This window comes from Panicum virgatum, chromosome 1K, assembly GCF_016808335.1.
Source record: "Panicum virgatum strain AP13 chromosome 1K, P.virgatum_v5, whole genome shotgun sequence".
Taxonomy (NCBI): Eukaryota; Viridiplantae; Streptophyta; class Magnoliopsida; order Poales; family Poaceae; genus Panicum; species Panicum virgatum.
Window position 1 is genome coordinate 6,001,718 of NC_053136.1, and position 17,923 is coordinate 6,019,640.

At 49.7% G+C, this 17,923-nt stretch overlaps 1 protein-coding gene and 1 pseudogene across 1 annotated transcript; one reads left to right on the plus strand and one right to left on the minus strand.

Moving 5' to 3' along the window:
* The first annotated feature begins 6,334 nt into the window (after positions 1-6,334).
* Positions 6,335-6,994, plus strand: LOC120651972 (annotated as a pseudogene).
* A 367-nt stretch (positions 6,995-7,361) lies between these two features.
* LOC120670467 (CASP-like protein 2C4) lies at positions 7,362-9,019 on the minus strand. Its single transcript, XM_039950596.1, has 3 exons — positions 8,542-9,019; positions 8,312-8,459; positions 7,362-7,969 (listed from the first exon to the last, which is right to left on the minus strand). The coding sequence occupies exons 1-3, from the start codon at positions 8,709-8,711 to the stop codon at positions 7,703-7,705; spliced, it is 585 nt and encodes a 194-aa protein (XP_039806530.1). The 5' UTR covers positions 8,712-9,019; the 3' UTR covers positions 7,362-7,702.
* Positions 9,020-17,923: the final 8,904 nt, after the last annotated feature.

The window sequence follows — 17,923 nt, forward strand, 5'->3', positions numbered from 1 at the left end:
ATATGAGTGTATGAATGTTGCCTGGTGTCAAGAGAGTGCCAAATGACTCATTGGAGGGGTATATATAGGCAGCTCACACGAATAGAGCCGTTGGAGAAAAGCTGCCAGAAAACTGCTTAGCGCCGGTTAATCCGACGTACCTCCAATAGTCAGGGTCGGTTTAACCGATGAATGTAAACTGTCCATTCTAAAAACTAGCCGTTACAACTTGGGCAGATTAACCGACGTATCATCGGTTTAACCGGTGAGTGTACCTGTGAGTGTAGTTGTCCACTGATCAACTGAAAAACCAAGTCTCTGGACAACTGCACCGACGTTAACTCAAATCCATCGTCGGTTTAACCGGTGAGTACAACTTCTGAAATCCCTGGAAAAACCATCTCACTGGTCAATTGCACCGACGTTTCATTTCAAACACCGTCGGTTTAACCGGTGTATAGAACTTGAAATACCCTGAAAAAACCAACTCTGGACTAATGCACCGACGTTAATTCAAGCATCGTCGGTTTAACCGGTGTATAGAACCTGTCCAGACTCTGATAACTGCGTTTAACCGATGTATAGAAAAGTTGAGTCGTCGGTTAAACCGGTGTATAGACTTTTCCTGATTTTGCCTTTTCTGATTTGAGTCTTGAGTGAAATCCAAATATTCTTGAGATATAAGTTGAAAACCACTTATTTGAACTTCTTTAGAACCTGAGTGACCATAGTGTGCATCCATTTTTGATTTGATCATGTCCATGCTCAAGTTACTTGACCTTAACCCCTCTTAATAGTGCGATCACTACAAAACTATAAAACCTATACTAACCTAAGTGTCCTTCTCAACCTTACGACACTTAGGACTAGAAAGATCCTTAGTCTTGTTATATATTTGAGTTGAATACCGAGATCGCCTTTTTGAATAACGAAATTGAGGGGCCTCTTTTGACATATGACCAAATGAGCGGTAATGATTTATTAAGCTGCACAAACTCATTAGTCACAATAATGGTTGTCATTAATCACCGAAACATACCTAGAGGGCCTAGATGCTTACAATCTCCCCCCTTTTGGTGATTCATGACAACACAAACATAAATAACGAGAGAGCGAGAAAGATAAAACAGGATAAACTCAAGCAAACTCGAAAGAGAACCAAGGAGCTCAACGGCTCAAACGAAATCCATAGATATGTCTCAAAGCACGGCATACTCAAGAGTCAAATGTACATATCCATGAACTAACATCAAATGAGATAAAATATCAAAGTCCTGTAGCTACGAGCTCTCTCTAACTCTACCCTCCCTCTGACTCCAACTCCCCCTGACTCTCTCCCCCTTTGGCAACAAAGCACAAAAAAGGCGAGCTACTGGTCCAGCTGTCGCGGTACGGCGAGGAAGCGGTACGGGTCGTCGTCGTCGTCGTCGGACGATGAACCCTCAGTGACGGACGAGAGCTGCTGGTCGGAGCTGACTGGGGGTGTAACTGTCGTGGAGGCTCTCATGCTAGCACTGCCTGGAAGAGGGTCTGTAGATGTGGTAACCGGCTCAGCAGAAGAAGTATCAGCATCTGAAGTAGTGAGTGCTGAAGCTGCCGGCTGTGTCGACTGTGGAACTATAGACTCCTCTGCTCATTCTGCTGAGGAACATAAGGTCTGACTGTCCCCTGAGGCTGTGTGTACTGAGGTGGCCGATAGCTCCACTGCTGCTGTGGCTGGTGCTGAAAAGGGGCTCTTTGTGGGCCCGACTGTACCAGGCGGAACCTCTGGGGAGTGCTGCTCGAAGATCCCACTGCCGGTGCCTTTCTCTTCTTCTCCGCCTTGTGAGCTAGATGGGCGTCCTCCTGAATGATAGCCCCGTTGACTAGCTCACTGAAGGTGTCAAACTTGACCATCGCCAGACGATACTGGAGCTTACAACTGAGCCTCTGCCTGAAACAGGCCTGCTTCTCATCGGTGTCCACATGGTACCCGGCATACTGTGATAGGGTGTTGAAAGCCTGAGAATACTGTAGTACACTGTTATTACCCTGCTTCAGGGCTAAGAACTCAGTGAGCTTTCTTCTAATAACCCCCGCGGGAATATGGTGTGCCCTGAAAGCTTCCTTGAACTCTGCCCAGGTAAACCGAGTACCCGCAGGGAACATGGCCACATGGTTATCCCACCATGTGCGTGCGGGACCCCGGAGATGCTGAGCTGCAAATCCTACCTTGTCGTTGTCATAGTAGGGGTGCAGGGTGAACTTGGACTCAATGGTCCAGAGCCAACTGTCCGCCTCCAATGGCTCATCCGCTTTATGAAAAAGCGGGGGCTGAGTACCCAGAAACTGCTCATATCTAGGAATAGGTGGTTGGTGGTGTTGTTCAGGCCGCGGCACTCTGCCCTGCTGCACGATCTCACGGAGGAGCGCCGTCTGCTCATCTCGTCCGGTGAGCATGGCTGCAATTGCCTGAGCCAAATCAGGAGGGTTCGGGGGGTGCTGCCATTCTGCATTCAACCATGATTAGATTAGTCCCACGATTTTGATTACAAAACAATCAACCATGGAAGAATGCAGGAAGCATAAATTAAATCAAAAAGCCGAAAAATTTGTTTTTGTAACCAAATTCGGACTGTCTGGATTCTCATCCGGAATATCCGGACACCCCACCCGAACTATCCGGACCTATGTCTGGAGTATCCGGATACATCAAAAGGCCGGAAGTTTTGCATAGCCCCATCCGGAATATCCGAACTACCATCCGGAATGTCCGGACATCACACCCGGACTATCCGGACCTATGTCCGGAGTATCCGGATACACCCGTGGTGTTTCACTTCGTTCCCACACCCAAGATGCATAAATTTTTAAAACAATGAATGACATGATGCATAATCGCCCTACGGTAACCTCTCAGTGAAAAACCAACCATCTACTCGCGACTCTAATACTAACTATATAGGGCTATTACAAATAAACCCGCCCACACTACCAAATAACCATTTATCTTAAGTTGAAATTTGTTTTTAATTCATGAAAGCCTCAAAATTAGTCATGCTCGTACCTCCCCCAGTGCGTTTCGGCTCTGATACCAGCTATGACGGAACCGCCAAATTAAAACTCCAAATTAAGCGTAATGGTCGTCATTTGAACACATCGGGCGTATTAGCTTAATGATTTAATTTGGCGATCTTTTCTCAACCCACGGCCCGATCGAAACAACACCGGTAGTCCCACGCGAAGGTGGGCGCAGATGGTACAAACATGACAAATACTTGAAAATACAAGGAGGTGACATACGATAATAATCGACGAGTTTTTACAAACTGGGTTCGAATACACAAATAGTTTACATAATTTACATAAATCACACCATTTTCAACTCTACAATAGGGAGGCCCAGTTCAAACAGAAACGAACCTACACTACACTAGTGCTCCGCCTTTACACAACCGGTGTCGGTGTCCTGACCCGGAGGTCCGGATCCCAACTAGTAATGCTGCGTGTTTCCTCGTCCCAAATGTTGATGCAAGAGGCAACACAGTAACACACGGATTTATCCTGGTTCCGGCCGCGGGGCCGTACGTCCAGCAAGGGGTGTGTGAGGGCACTATATTATCTTGCACCGGAGGTGCCTGTAGTAGGGGGTACAGGCGAGGCGGGAGAGGGAGGGAAGCTCCCAGGTCTCTGCTAGAGGAGAAGTTGATTGAGGAGAGTGCCAATATCGGGTGCTCAGTGGTGCTGAGTGTTGTGTTCTACCGAGAGGTCTGATTGCGCGATGTCAATGACGTAGGTGACGTCCCCCTTAAAGGAAGCCCGCCTCCTCCTTTTATAGTCACAAGGAGGGACGGTGTACATGCCCAGGGGATCGTGGAAGTCATCGGTTTACCCCGAATCGCGGGGGTGCAGTGGTCGAACATTGTGGGAAGTACACTGTGGGGCATGGCATCGGGCGTGGCAGTCGTCCTTGGTCTTGCGGAGATCGCACCGGCGTCCTGCCAGCCCCAGCAGGCGGCATGGTCGTCGCTGTAGGGTGTACCGTCTTCCAGATGTGGCGTGGTGACATTCCGTGGGCCCCGCAGGCTAGGGTCTTGCATATATACGTGCACCAGCGGTAGCGGTGCACGCGGCGGTCCTGGACCCTCCCGGACGGAGTGCTGGCGTGTGCACTAAGGAGGTCCGGAAGTCACATGGAGATCCCGGACCCCTCGAGGGGGGAGGTCCGGGCCTCCGGCTGCTAGTGCTGAGCGTCCCTCCTTGAGGGGCACGTGGCGACGCCGGACCCCTTCCCGAGCAGGGGGCGGGTCCGGGGCCATACATGTGGTGAGGTGGAGTCCGGACAGCCGGAGTTGGCAGAATAGTAACGGGAGCTGTGCCGAGCACATCTTGTCCCACGTCGCAGGTCCCACAGTGCTGCCACAGCGTCCGGGTTGGCGGAGCAGTGACCGGAGTTGGCGGAGGGACTCCGGTCACAGCCACTGTGGGGAATGGTGGCCTGACGCCGTCTGTCCTGGGCGCTGTGGAGGAGTGGTTGGCATTTATTGCCTCCGTAAGACGGGCGGGTGAGCGGAAGAGCCGTTTGTCCTTTATGTCGAGGGGTGGCCTCGAGCGAGGCGGAGATGATTCACCCTACTCGAGGGTAGGTCCACTACCCTCGAGCGAGGCGGAGACGCGGGGCGTGGTCGAGGGTCTCGATGGGAGCCCTCGAGCGAGGCGAAGATCACCCCGCAAGTCTAAGGGGGGTGCGGATGGGCTGCATGCAGGGCTTCTTTGAGTCCTTTTCTTTCATCCAGGTTAGAAGGAGGCCATAGGCCTTCGTGGGCCCAGTTGCCTAATATGTGTTTGTGTTTTTAGGGTGATCTTAGTACCCCGATTAGGGTATCCCTAATCGTGGTCCCCGACAACCGGTCAGACCGGTCTGCATGGAGCTCCCCACGTAGCCACCGGTCAGACCGGTCCAACAAAATCTGAGGTGCTGCAACTCTGCCCTTAAGTGTGCAACCCGATAACTCTCTAACCTAGGGGTCTCAATCCACGACTTCCCACCCCTCTGCATCCCGGCAGATAAATTTGACGCAACAGGGGCAAAAATCCACGTCTGGGTGCCCTGAAATAAAAGTATGGTGGCAACAAACCCTGAGCAACTAATACTTAGCAAGACTTACCCGAACAGTGGGTATAACTTAAGCCACGTATCTAGACATGCAAGACTTTCTGGCTGGTGGTTATTTTGCAGAAAAGCACTGTAAGTGAGTCCTTATTTCTCAAGTTTTAGCTCCCATTTCAATCAATAGAATTACTAATCACCTACAAAAATCGAAACCCTTCTAGACCCTAGCAGAGGGACTCAGATGGAGATGATTAACCCAAAAGAAATCATTTAAAACATCCGAGAATGATCACTCCCTTAAACCCTAGCTCGAGTACCTTGAGTAGGCTTCCCTTGCACCAAGAGCTTGAACCGAAGCCACCCCAAGGTGAAGCTCATAGAAAGGATGATTCCCCACGCTGGTAGAAATTTCTTGGGCCTTGGAATGGATTTGTAAGGAAGGATTTGGAGTTTAGGGCTAAGGAGAGAGGGAGAGCTCGTGGGGGAGTGAGGAAGAGAGAAAAACTGATGTTTTACCGTTTGAAAACAGTAAAAAGACCCTAACACGTGATATAGGATTTCAAGTCCGGACTATCTGGAAGAATATACGGAGTATCTGGGTAAATCCGGAATTTCCGGATTAAAACCCGGAGTATCCGGGTTCCTCTGGCTCCAAAATTTGAAATCGAGTTTTGAGTCGATTTGTGACTCGACTTGTAACCGAGAAAATTGGATCATTAGCTAGTTAAACCTAAATTTAACACTCGAGTGTTACACGGACCTCCTCGCGCTCCACGTCGTCCTCGACTACATCGACGAGCCCAGGCTGGGCGCGCTGCAGCGCGACCGCAAGGGCGAAGGGTCCGTGGTCACCACGCTGCTGCAGGCCAGGCCCTGCACGCGCTGCCGCGCGGCTGGGGTTCCTCCGCGATCCGCGTCTACTCCGGGGACGGCGGGCGCGCCATGCTCTCCTCCGCCGCGCCCGGGGGGCCTCGGGAGGAACGCCACGGTCGAGAAGCAGCTCACCGCGAAGCCGTACAGCGTGGCCGTTGAGATAGACTTGAGAGCCAGGCTTGGCTCGTTGCGCTTTTCCCGCCGCCACAGCTTGTCGGAAGTCGGAAGTCGGATACAGGGCTCCGATTGGCAGTGCATACAATACGATCAGCGTAGAAGTTAAGCGTAGTGATTTGAAGAACAATATATATACTATACGAGGGACGTCTCGCTCGAATACAACGCATTCATATACGTTCGGTTGCTCGTCCTTGTTTGTTGATTCCTGACATGGCGTCCCTGGCCGTGCCTGTCTCGGCGCATCCGGCGATCCACCAGCGTCGCCAGCTGCCGGCCGCGATCCCGGCACACCGGGGGCCGCCGCCGGCGCAATGTCACGCCACCGCCGGCCCGCGGCGAGTGGTCCGCGTGCGCTGGGCGCCGCCGCGGCCGGGGTGGTACAAGCTCAACTTCGACGGCTCCGTGCTCCACGACGGGTCCGGCCGGGCGAGCATAGGCGGCGTGATCCGCGACCGCGCCGGCCGCATCGTCGCCGCTTTCGCCGAGCGGACGGGCCACACGCCGATCGGCGTGGTGGAGGCTCGCGCGCTCGCCAGGGGCCTTCGTCTCGCTCAGGACAGCGGCTTCATCCACCGGCTGTTCGTCGAGGGCGACGACCTCACCCTCGTGCGGCTGCTGCGCGGGGAGTCGCGGCAGACGCGCATCCCGCGCGACATGGAAGAGCACATCCTGTAGCTGCTCGGCCGCTTCCGCGGTGGCTGCGAGGTGCAGCACATCTACAGGGAGGGCAACCACGTGGCCGACGCGCTCTGCCACGAGGCGTACCGCTGCCCCGGCGTTTGGATCGGCCAGATCATCCCGTTCCACGTCTACGAGAAGGCTGAAGACGATCGACATGGCGTGGCGCACGAGCGGGTGTTTGCTGTGTGAGGGTGAGGAGAGCTACGCTACGGACGCGCATGAGGAAGCCAAGAACTTCTATGCAGCAGACTCTGCTCGTGGAGCCAACCACATCCGGGAGACCGGGAGGCAGATGCAGGTCAGCCCAAGAAACAGATGGCGGGACGGCGGTGACCATGGACGACGTGATGTCGAAGAGCACGGATCTGACAGCACAAAACAACCTCACTGGATCGATGACAATTGATCGATGACAGTGAGTTGTTTAGCGAGGAGACAACAGCACACAATGGTGGTGACGAATTGTAATGCAATGTGGCATCTGTAATCGTCAAAGATATTGTTTAGGCAATTCAATTCATTCTTTTTTGTTGAACGACTACCAGGACCACAAGCATGAAAAGATCTCTAAATTTAGTAATCAGTCTTTGCTGGATCTTACATTAACTTGCACTTTTCACCTTCAGTCTGAACTTTTTAGCTCTTTCACTTTCAAACAAACTTGTGAGATTGATTAACTCCCTTATCGTCAAACAGATGCGATGTTTCATAAAGACTAGTAGTATATTTTTCATCATTCTTCGTATAAACTTGACCAGTCGAAACGTCAGACCCTGTTCAGGCAATCCTAATCTTAGCCTTGCAAGCAAAGCTTGGACAACAAAAAGTGCCAACACACTTAACACTCTCTCTTGCTCCTTTTTTTTGACCCCATGCCAAATTTTCCTCTGCAACACATCAGAGCTCGCTGGAGCTTCCCTGCGATCCGTTCCACCCCAGATCGCCGGCGGGGCAGCGGAAGAGTTGGCGCGCGGAGAAGGCCGCGAGGACGGCCATGCCCACCGCGGCGAGCATGCTGCAGACCATCCCCGCGGCGGCCTGCTCGCAGAAGCGGGTGTAGATGTTGCAGAGCTTGCTCCACTGCAGGGCGTCCACGCCGACGAGCCCCACGAAGCACGCCTGCAGCGCCGCCATCGTCGTCGCGAACACCATGTACGCGCATCCCTGCACAAGGCAAAACGTTTCACCACTCGATCGAGCAGTGCCACAGCTGCTATCTTTGTCCGGGCAGTTCAGAGAAAGAGGGCGTGGTTATGCGGTTGCAACTGCAGCTCTGATCACCAACTCCCCACAAGTTGCCATTGCCATTAGCGTGTGCTCGAGCACGAGAGGGACAGCGGGCAAACTCGGCAAGCCACCCTGTTTGCCTAGCCAGCAGGAGTGTCTCTGACTCTGAGAGTGACGCGTTTAAATGGAAACGGTTGGGGACAGGGCAGAGCCCTCTGCTCGGCTGTCCGGGAAGAAAAACGAGTTGCCGGCGTGAATGGGGGAGCGAAAGCACTGTACCTTGTCGAGGAGGAAAGAGACGCACGCGATCCCTCGGCTGAGGCGCCGGCTGCCGGCGCCAGCGGCGGCGAGGCGGGCCGTGAAGAGGCACCGGGCGAGCTGGACGACGTGGTACCCCGCCGCGGACGACGCCGCCACGATCAGCACCCTGGCACGCGCAACAAGCAAGCTCCCGTGATCACAAGGTGTGGAAGCTGAACTGAACAGATCGGTGGTGGCGGCGTGCGTACCAGAGCGCCTGGACGTCCTTGGGGACGGCTTTCTTCTGGACGAAGAGCACGGTCTTGGTCTGCGCGCTGAGCCCCAGCAGCAGCGCCCCCGCCGCCGCCATCGCCGCGCACGCGCCCCGCAGCACGTACTCCGCCCTCGCCGACGGCAGCGCCGCCACCCCGGCTGCCATCGCTAGCTACCGACCCCCACGACGCCTCGACCGATCGGCGCACCAGGCCACCAGCTCCCTCCTCGCTCCTACGCAGCAGCTTTGCTCCAGCTCCCTCGGCGAAACGAGGGCCCCTCTGCTGGTCTCTTATAGGCACGCAGGGCTCGGAGACTTTTCGGGACGCGCCGCGCCGCCCGCCCACCACGCGCCGGTGTGCAACGTGTGTCCGGCCTCCCGGGCGTCTCATCTGGTGCCCAGCAGCTAGCTGCACACGAGCAACAAATTCCGTTTGCTATCGCCTCAGCTGCTCGCGAATCATGACCTCACTGATGGCCTGATGGGCTGCCACAACGACGAAACGCCGAGCTAGCTACGCATGTTTATGTTAGAACATTAGTATCTGTTAACGGTTAGCCGTCAAGATATCCACGGACATTTTTGTGTGGTCTCGATCGTGTTACGTTGCATTTAGCGTGATAGAGAAAAGGTTGACATTTGTAGCTGGGACTTGGGTCGTGCCGTGCCGGCCCGGCCCGGCCCTCTCGTGCCTCTTGCCGTGTCGGGTCTAGATTTTTAGGCATGATTGGCACATCGTGCCGTGCCGTGCTGGCACGACAAGTCTATTATCAAGTCCAAACACGGCCCATGGCACGCCGGCACGTCTTCGTGCCGTGCCGGCCCAAGCACGACCCTCTGAATATTTGCAATTAGATTTATATACATCGATACAGAAATATTACTATGCAATTAGAAAGCACAAAAACTATCGACGGTATGAAAATTACATGATTTTTTTGAATGAATAATATTTTCTTTTATGATTAATGTTAATTAGAAAGGAAGATTAACTGTCATAACAGAACAAGGAGCTACATACTGGCCGATCGGCTGTTTTCGCGCCGTGCCGACCCAAGCACGGCCCAAAATGCGACTCGTGCCATATAGCCCGTCGTGCTGAGATCCTAGGTACGGTACGGTTCTCATGTTCGTGTCATGCCGGCATGACCTAAAATATTTCGTGTCATGCCGTACTTTAGGTCGTGCCAAATGATCGGGCCGCGGCCCGCCCAAAAATGACACGGCCCAAGTCCCAGCTCTACACAGTAGCAGCAGCACAACCGTATTCTGAACGGCTTTTTTGCCCTCTTATTAATTTTTTGCAGTCCAACCAGGCCAAAAATGTGAGGAAAATACTGTTTTTTTTTGGCACGCCTACAAGCTTGAATCTTTGTGCAGACCTTTTTTTCATTCATGAATTTTAATTGTATTATTGGGCGTTTTTAAAACTGAGTATTATTGGCCATTTGCCTGTCCGAAAAGAATTTTTTGGCCCTGCTGATTGGGGCAGTTAGCATGTCGTGTACTCGTGTAAGCCATCGGAGCCATCAGATTCAGAATTATATATCTAGTATAGTTGTCTAGCAAGTCATCATCACATTAACGACAGCACAAGACTCGCCACAGCTTCAACTTTGAGCCTTGATGCCGCATCAAAGCCTCAACTGCCTGGAATGCGACGGGCTACCAGCTCAGCTCCAATGTGTAAATGTTCTGACCTGACATCAAAAGGAAAAAAATTCAGTTCGGCCAGCGCACGTGACAACTTAAATTGATCTGTCGAATTTTTCTTCGGAGACAATTTGATCTGTTCGAAGATGGCTTCTGCACAAATACCACATGGCGAATTGGGACACTCTTAGCAGACCTAAAGATTAGGGAGGTCTTGGCATCATAAACACTCAGATTATGAACGAACACTCAGATTATGAACGAGTGCTTGCTCGTGAAATAGATTTGGAAGATTGCTAAGGGAGGCAATGAGACGCTTAAGCTTTTAGAAGCTAAATACATGCCGGATGAGAACTTCTTCGATTCCAAGAGTAAAGGGGTCTTGCAGTTTTGGCGGGGGCTACACAAAGTTAAACGCCTCTTTAAATGGGGCGCCTTGCACAAAGTTGGAGATGGGTCTCTGACTGCTTTTTGGGGTGACGTTTGGCTGGGGCAGTCACTCTTGAAAACTCAATTCCCTAGCCTCTTCAACTGCTGTGAGGATCCTACGGTCCTAGTGGCTGCCTGCTGGGATAATGGGGAATGGACAGTAAACTTTGGTCGTAACTTAACCCCCAGGAACAGGCGAGTTGGGAGGAACTGCTTGGCCTTCTTCAAAATATAAATTTGGATCAAGAAGTGAGGGATGACTTCGCCTAGGCTCTAGATAATTCTAAAGCCTTCACTACTAAATCTCTTTACAGATTTGTAACACATAGGGGTGTGTGCATTCCGACATACCAGGATGTCCGGAGAAATAAACTACCTCTAAAGATCAAAATTTTCTTATGGCAATTACAGCATAACAAACTGCAGGTGGCAGTCTCTCTAAAGAAAAGAGGGTGGAAGGGTGATGTGCACTGTTGTCTTTGTGTGTGTGGGGGTGTGGGTGGGGGTGGGGGGCTGTGTCTGTGACGGAACCGCCAAATTAAAACTCTAAATTAAGCATAATGGCCATCATTTGAACATATCAGGCGCATTCGCTTAATGGTTTAATTTGACAGTTCTTTCTCAACCTACGGCCCGATCGAAACAACACCGGTAGTCTCACGCGAAGGCGGGCACAAATGGTACAAACATGACAAATACTTGAAAATACAAGGTAACAAGCGATATGAAACAATACGCTTTACAACCTGAGTTCAAATACTTACATTATTTACATAAATTAAACATTTTACAAACTATAACCAAAGTTCAAAAGGAAAATATACTACCATTCAGGCCCGTATCCGGGCACGTGCGGGCCGTGCGACTGCACAGGCCCCCGAATTCGAAGGGCCCCAAAATGTTAGGTATACATCAGATATAGTCATGTAAAGACTTTATTTTAGTTGATTGTTTGACCCAATTTGTGGCAAAATATGGCCCAAAATTGCTCCTAAAAGATAAATCGGCGTAGACATATCACTTGTCACTTCCTTTTACATGGGTGCTGCTCGGGTCACGTGTGTGATCTCGAGTGGACCTGTCACAGCATCCCAACCTCTCCAAGATTCCGTCTTTTGGACTTAAAATTGGCCAAATAAACCAGACCTCTCAATGCTTTGTTGCTAGACCAAACTTTTTTTTCGGAAATTTTTTTTGTTGCTCAAACAATAAAAATTGTTCTAGCAACAAAAAAATTGTTTCGGAACAAAAAACAGTTATTGGGCCTTCTGTGATGATTTAACTGACAGTCACACGTGTGACTTGTAACATTTGTGCTTTCACACAGCATATCGTGCTTGCCGGGTGCTATCGCTTGGTATTCATGATCCTGCACTAGGCCACTAGAGCCCCAGTCCATTGTTTCGCACAGGGCCCTCGAATTTGCCGGTACGGCCCTGCTACCATTACAACAACTCCTTGGGTTCAGGTTCATCACAACCGGTCAGACCGGTGCTTCCCAGCCTATCCTAACCACTGGTCAGACCGGTCCACCGACCGGTCAGACCAGTCTAACCAAAACTGAGGGGCCGCACACTCTGCCCTCAAAGTGCAACCCGCCGACCCCCTAATCTAAGGGTCCCGCTCTACCACCTCCCACCCCTCTGCGTCCCGATGAACTTGACACAGCAGGGGCAGAAGTCAACATCTGGGTGTCCTGAAATAAATTGGTGGCAATAAACCCTGAGTAACTAATACTCAGCAAGACTTACCCGACCAGTGGGTATACTTAGCCCACGTATCTAGACATGCAAGGCATTTGGCTGGTGGTAATTTTGCAGAAAAAGCAACTAAAGTACTTCCTTATTTTTATTGTTTTAGCTCCAGGTTCTATGTACATTAACCATAATCTAATATTTGCATAAACCCAACTATATCAAACATGGTGGAGCAATAAATAATAATTCAATGTATTCATCATCAAATATATAACTTATCATCCCAACATAATACTACGATGTGACTCGGAGATCAAGGTGCTCATATCTGAGAGCGACTGACTGCGAATCGATCCGATTTAACCTTGCAAGGTAGACCTAACCAACACGGCACGCATAAGCCCCGTCGGATCACACGCACCAACCCTTCTCCTCACTAACTCGAACTATAGAACCGCCCCACCTGTATATAGTCAGCCGAGCCCTACGAGAGACCACCAAAAGTAAACATATGCATCCTATTTCTCCGCGGGCACTCGACTGCCCTAAGGGGTGGGTAGAAGTTCTGTACTTTCGAAACAAGGTAGTACTAGGCTTACCGGTTTCGACTGCCTCCTACTCCCCGCATGCGGTTAGTACAATTCAAACATGATCAGCAGGGCCAACAATGGTGCAGTCCTTAACCGACACAGACGGGACTAAGACACCCAGGAACCCTGTCCTGCTGTCATACCTATATATCATCATCATTTCCCATCCGGTCTCAAATCTCCATTCATTCTATATCAAATTCATCAACTCATGTACTGGAATATAAATACACCCTATATCTCGCGAGTGACAAGGAATCACTCGACTTCTACCGAGAACTATTAAGCATAGCATTACTATCGCCCTATACATACTAGTATAAACTCAAGGGAACCTAGGAATCATGCAACTAGGGTTCCAAGCAACTCCTGAAATGTAATGCACAAGTAAATATATATATATAGTGAGTCATAATTTAAAATAGTAGGACATGCACCGGGACTTGCCTTCTGGCTGCTGCTCAGTACCGAGGTGAACTGGGCCATGGGCCGACTCCTCACGAACCTCCTGTTGCGGGGCTTGCCCCTGTGGCTCCGCAACAACCTCATACACAACCTCCTCCGCCGCGGCTGCTACACGTGTGTATATGCATATGATATGAGAGAATGCATATATGAATTACGTATTTACAAAATAACCCATAACTGAGGAGAATTACTAATGACTCGGACCAACTACCCTAACTCGGCCCTCTCAGCTGCCGCCACACCGGTCAGACCGGTCCACTCGACCGGTCAGACCGGCCCAGCTCAGACCCTGAACTGAAACTCACGTCGCGGCTAAAGTAGCCCACCAATTTCAGATCCTTTCTAGGCCAGGCGTTCTTGACCAAAGGAAATCAATTAAAACACCCTAGAAGGATGGATTTACCTAACCCTAGTTTGCATACCTTGATTGGGCTCCCCCCCCCCACGAAGAACTTAGGATCCACGTCACCCCGGGGAGGAGCACATGGAGAGGATGATCCTCGACCCCAATTTGAAATTCCCCAAGCCTTGGAATGGATTTGGGGTGAGAGATTTGGGAGTGAGAGTTTAGGGAGAGGGGAGCTCGGGAGAGTGAGGGAGCCGGCGTGATGAGGATGAATGAGTTGTTGGGGGAGAGAGAGTGTGATTTAAATGATGTGGGGCCCAAAAACGGTTGGCCCAGGTTCAACCGGTCAGGCTGGTTGCCCCTACTGGTCAGACCGGTCTGACTGAGCTGAGCCAGCAAACTTAATCTGTGAGTTTGTCGCGTGAGTTTAAAACTAATGACCCCAATTAATTTAATTATAGGTGATTAACACCTGGGGTGTTACAATCCTCCACCCTAAAAGAAATCTCGTCCCGAGATTTAATGGCGGCATTAAATTGTGAGGAAGGTAGGAGGTTAGATACCTTGGTATGTTTGTAACAACTCTGGATATTTGGATTTAAGAAACTCTTCAATTTCCCATGTGGCTTCTCGCTCGGAGTGGTTGCTCCATTGCACCTTATAGAAATTGCTGGTTTGATTTCGAGTAACTCGAGTCTTGAAATCAACAATTTTGATAGGGTACTCCGGATAGACGAGATCGGGCCCCAACTGTAAATTCTCCGTCTCAACAATGTCAGTCGGAACTCGGAGGCACTTTCGGAGCTGGGACACATGAAAGATATTGTGGACCGCCGATAAATGTGGGGGAAGCTCCACACGATATGCCACCGGCCCACAACGCTCAATGATAGGAAAAGGCCCAACATAGCGGGGTGCTAGCTTGTCTCTCATGCCAAACCGTTGCACACCTTTCATCGGAGATACCCGAAGGTAAACATGATCGCCCACCTCAAACATAAGAGGCCGGCGTCTCTTATCTGCATACCTTTTTTGTCGAGATTGTGCCACTTTCAAATTTGCTTGAATGAGGCGAACTTGTTCTTCAGCTTCAGTAACCATATCAGGTCCAAAGAAATTTCTCTCACCGGCTTCTGACCAATTTAATGGGGTTCTATATCTGCGCCCATATAATACTTCAAAGGGAGTATTCTGATGCTCTCTTGGTAGCTATTATTGTAAGAAAATTCTGCTAAAGGCAGACATTCATCCCATTTCTTACCATAGGAGAGTACACAGGCTCTAATCATATCCTCCAGAATTTGATTCACCCTCTCTGTTTGTCCATCAGTCTGGGGATGATAGGTTGAGCTGCGGATTAACTGAGTACCAAGGGTGGCGTGGAAGTGTTCCCAGAACCGGGAAATAAACTGAGTACCGCGGTCTGAAATGATGGTATTTGGAATCCCATGAAGGCTCATAATACGGTCCATATATAGTTGAGCATACTGTTTGGCCGTAAAAATGATTTTCACCGGGAGAAAATGTGCAGACTTGGTGAGGCGGTCTACAATAACCCAGATGGAGTCATACCCCTTTGAAGTTTTGGGTAAGCCGACAATGAAGTCAATGCTGATGTCCTCCCATTTCCATGACGGAATATTCAGCGGCTGAAGAGGACCGGCTGTCCGCAAATGACTTGCATTAACCCTTCTGCAAGTGTCATATTCCGACACATATTTAGCAATTTTCCACTTCATCCTCATCCACCAAAATCGGTGCTTCAAATCTTGATACAATTTATTGCTGCCTGGGTGGATTGAGTACCTAGAGAGATGAGCCTCATCAAGAATTTGTTTTCGGAGTTCCAAATCCTTAGATACCACCAACCGGTTCTTAAACCATAAAACACCCTCGCCATCTAGCTGGAAACATGCCACCCGAGGGTCACTTTCTCTGAGCCTTTACCTAATCTTTTCCATACCAATATTATTTCTCTGAGCAGCAATAATTTGATCCCGCAGTGTTGGAGTGAGAGAAATATTGGCAAGTGTACCCTCAGCTACCATAGTCAGATTCAACTTCTCCATTTCTTGGCATAGAGTTGCATGCATAGGTGTTGCTGAGATACAGTTGCAACTCACTTTTCTACTCAATGCATCTGCAACAACATTGGCCTTTCCTGGGTGATAATGAATCTCCAGATCATAATCCTTAATTAGCTCTACCCACCCTCTCTGGCGCAAATTCAGCTCACTCTAGGTAAAGATATACTTAAGACTCTTGTGGTCCGAGTATATATGAACAGGATTGCCCAGAAGATAATGATGCCAGATCTTTAATGCATGTACCACTGCTGCCAATTCCAGATCATGAGTGGCATAGTTTTCTTCATGTCGTCTGAGGGCTCTGAAAGCATAAGTAATCACCCTCTGATCTTGCATGAGTACACAGCTGAGACCCGTACCTGATGAACTACAATAAACATCAAAGGCCCAAGGAATAGCTAGCTGAGTCAAAACAGGAATGAGAACTCAGCGGAAACTCGTACCTGATGCATCACAATAGACATCAAAGGGCCAAGTAATATCCGGCTGAGCCAAGACAGGGGCCAATGTTAAGAGTTTTCTCAAAGTCTGAAAAGTCTGCTCACATTTGTCGTCCCAATTAAATCTCACCCCTTTCTTGAGCAACTCGGTCATGGGCCTAGCAACTTTAGAGAACTCCGGTACAAACCGGCGATAATACCCAACTAATCCAAGGAAATTCTGGATCTCTGGAACAAATGTGGGGGTGCTCCAATTCAGGACATCCTAAATCTTGTTAGGATCAACAGAAACTCCATCCTTTGAAATGATATGGCCCAAGAATTGAACTTCTTTGAGCCAAAATCGCATTTACTGAACTTGGCATATAGCTTGTGCTCTCTAAGACGCTAGAGAACGATGCGAAGGTGCTCGACATGTTCTTATTCATTCTTGGAATATATAAGAATGTTGTCAATGAAAACCATGACAAACTTATTCAGCTCAGGAATGAATACCGAGTTCATAAGATACATAAAATGTGCTGGGGCGTTTGTCAACCCAAATGACATAACCAGATATTCATAAAGCCCATATCTGGTAGAGAAAGTCGTCTTGAGAATATCCTCAGCTCTGATTTTTATCTGATGATAACCCGAGCGCAGATCATTTTTTGAGAATACCTTAGCCCCGACTAACTGATCAAATAGAATGTCAATTCGGGGCAGAGGATATTTGTTCTTAATTGTGACGGCATTTAAAGGCCGATAGTCCACACACATCTTGAGGCTCTGATCTTTCTTCTTAACAAAGAGTGCCGGACAGCCCCAAGGTGAGGTGCTAGGGCGGATATAGCCTTTATCAAGCAACTCCTGCAGTTGTTTCTTTAACTCTGCCAATTTATTGGGTGGCATCCGATAAGGTCTCCTAGAGATGGGTGCCATGCCTGGTTGCAACTCAATAGCAAACTCCACATCATGATCAGGTGGCATTCTAGGCAAATCATCCGGAAAAACATCTGGATATTCGCATACCACTGGTATATCTGCTAGCTTCTTGCCCTCGGCATGGTTCACCGTATGGACCCACGGGGTGGAGCTCATAAGACACAAGATCATCGAACCATGGATAGGAGAATTGATGTGCACAGATTGAGAGACAGTGTCAAGAATGACTCCGTGAACTCCCATCCAATTCATGCCAAGAATAATATCCATCTTCTGAGATGGTAATACTATAAACTGTGTGGCAAAAATCCTCCCTTGTATCTGCAAGGGTACTTGTCTAACAAGTTGATTAGTAACTAGGTGCCCCCCGGGTGAATGAATATTATATGGCCTGGTTATGCTTTCCACTTCCAACCCCAGTCTACTTACACATCCCTTGCTAATAAATGTGTGAGAGGCCCTAGAATCAAATAACACAGTAACGGGGTGCTCGTTAATGGAGAACGTACCCGTCATCACTTGTGCTCCCTCAAGAATGGCCTCGAAGGTGATGTAGTGCACTTGTCCCGGCTTGAAATGAGCCACTTTCTGCTTCTGGCTCTGCTGACTTAATTGCTGGCCCTGCTTTGGTGGCATCGGGCAGTTCCGTGCAAAGTGTCCAGATTGTCCACAATTATAGCATGGGAATAAATTGGGGCGTATCCCCGACTGCTGCACCCATACTTTTTGCTCATTCTGCTGAG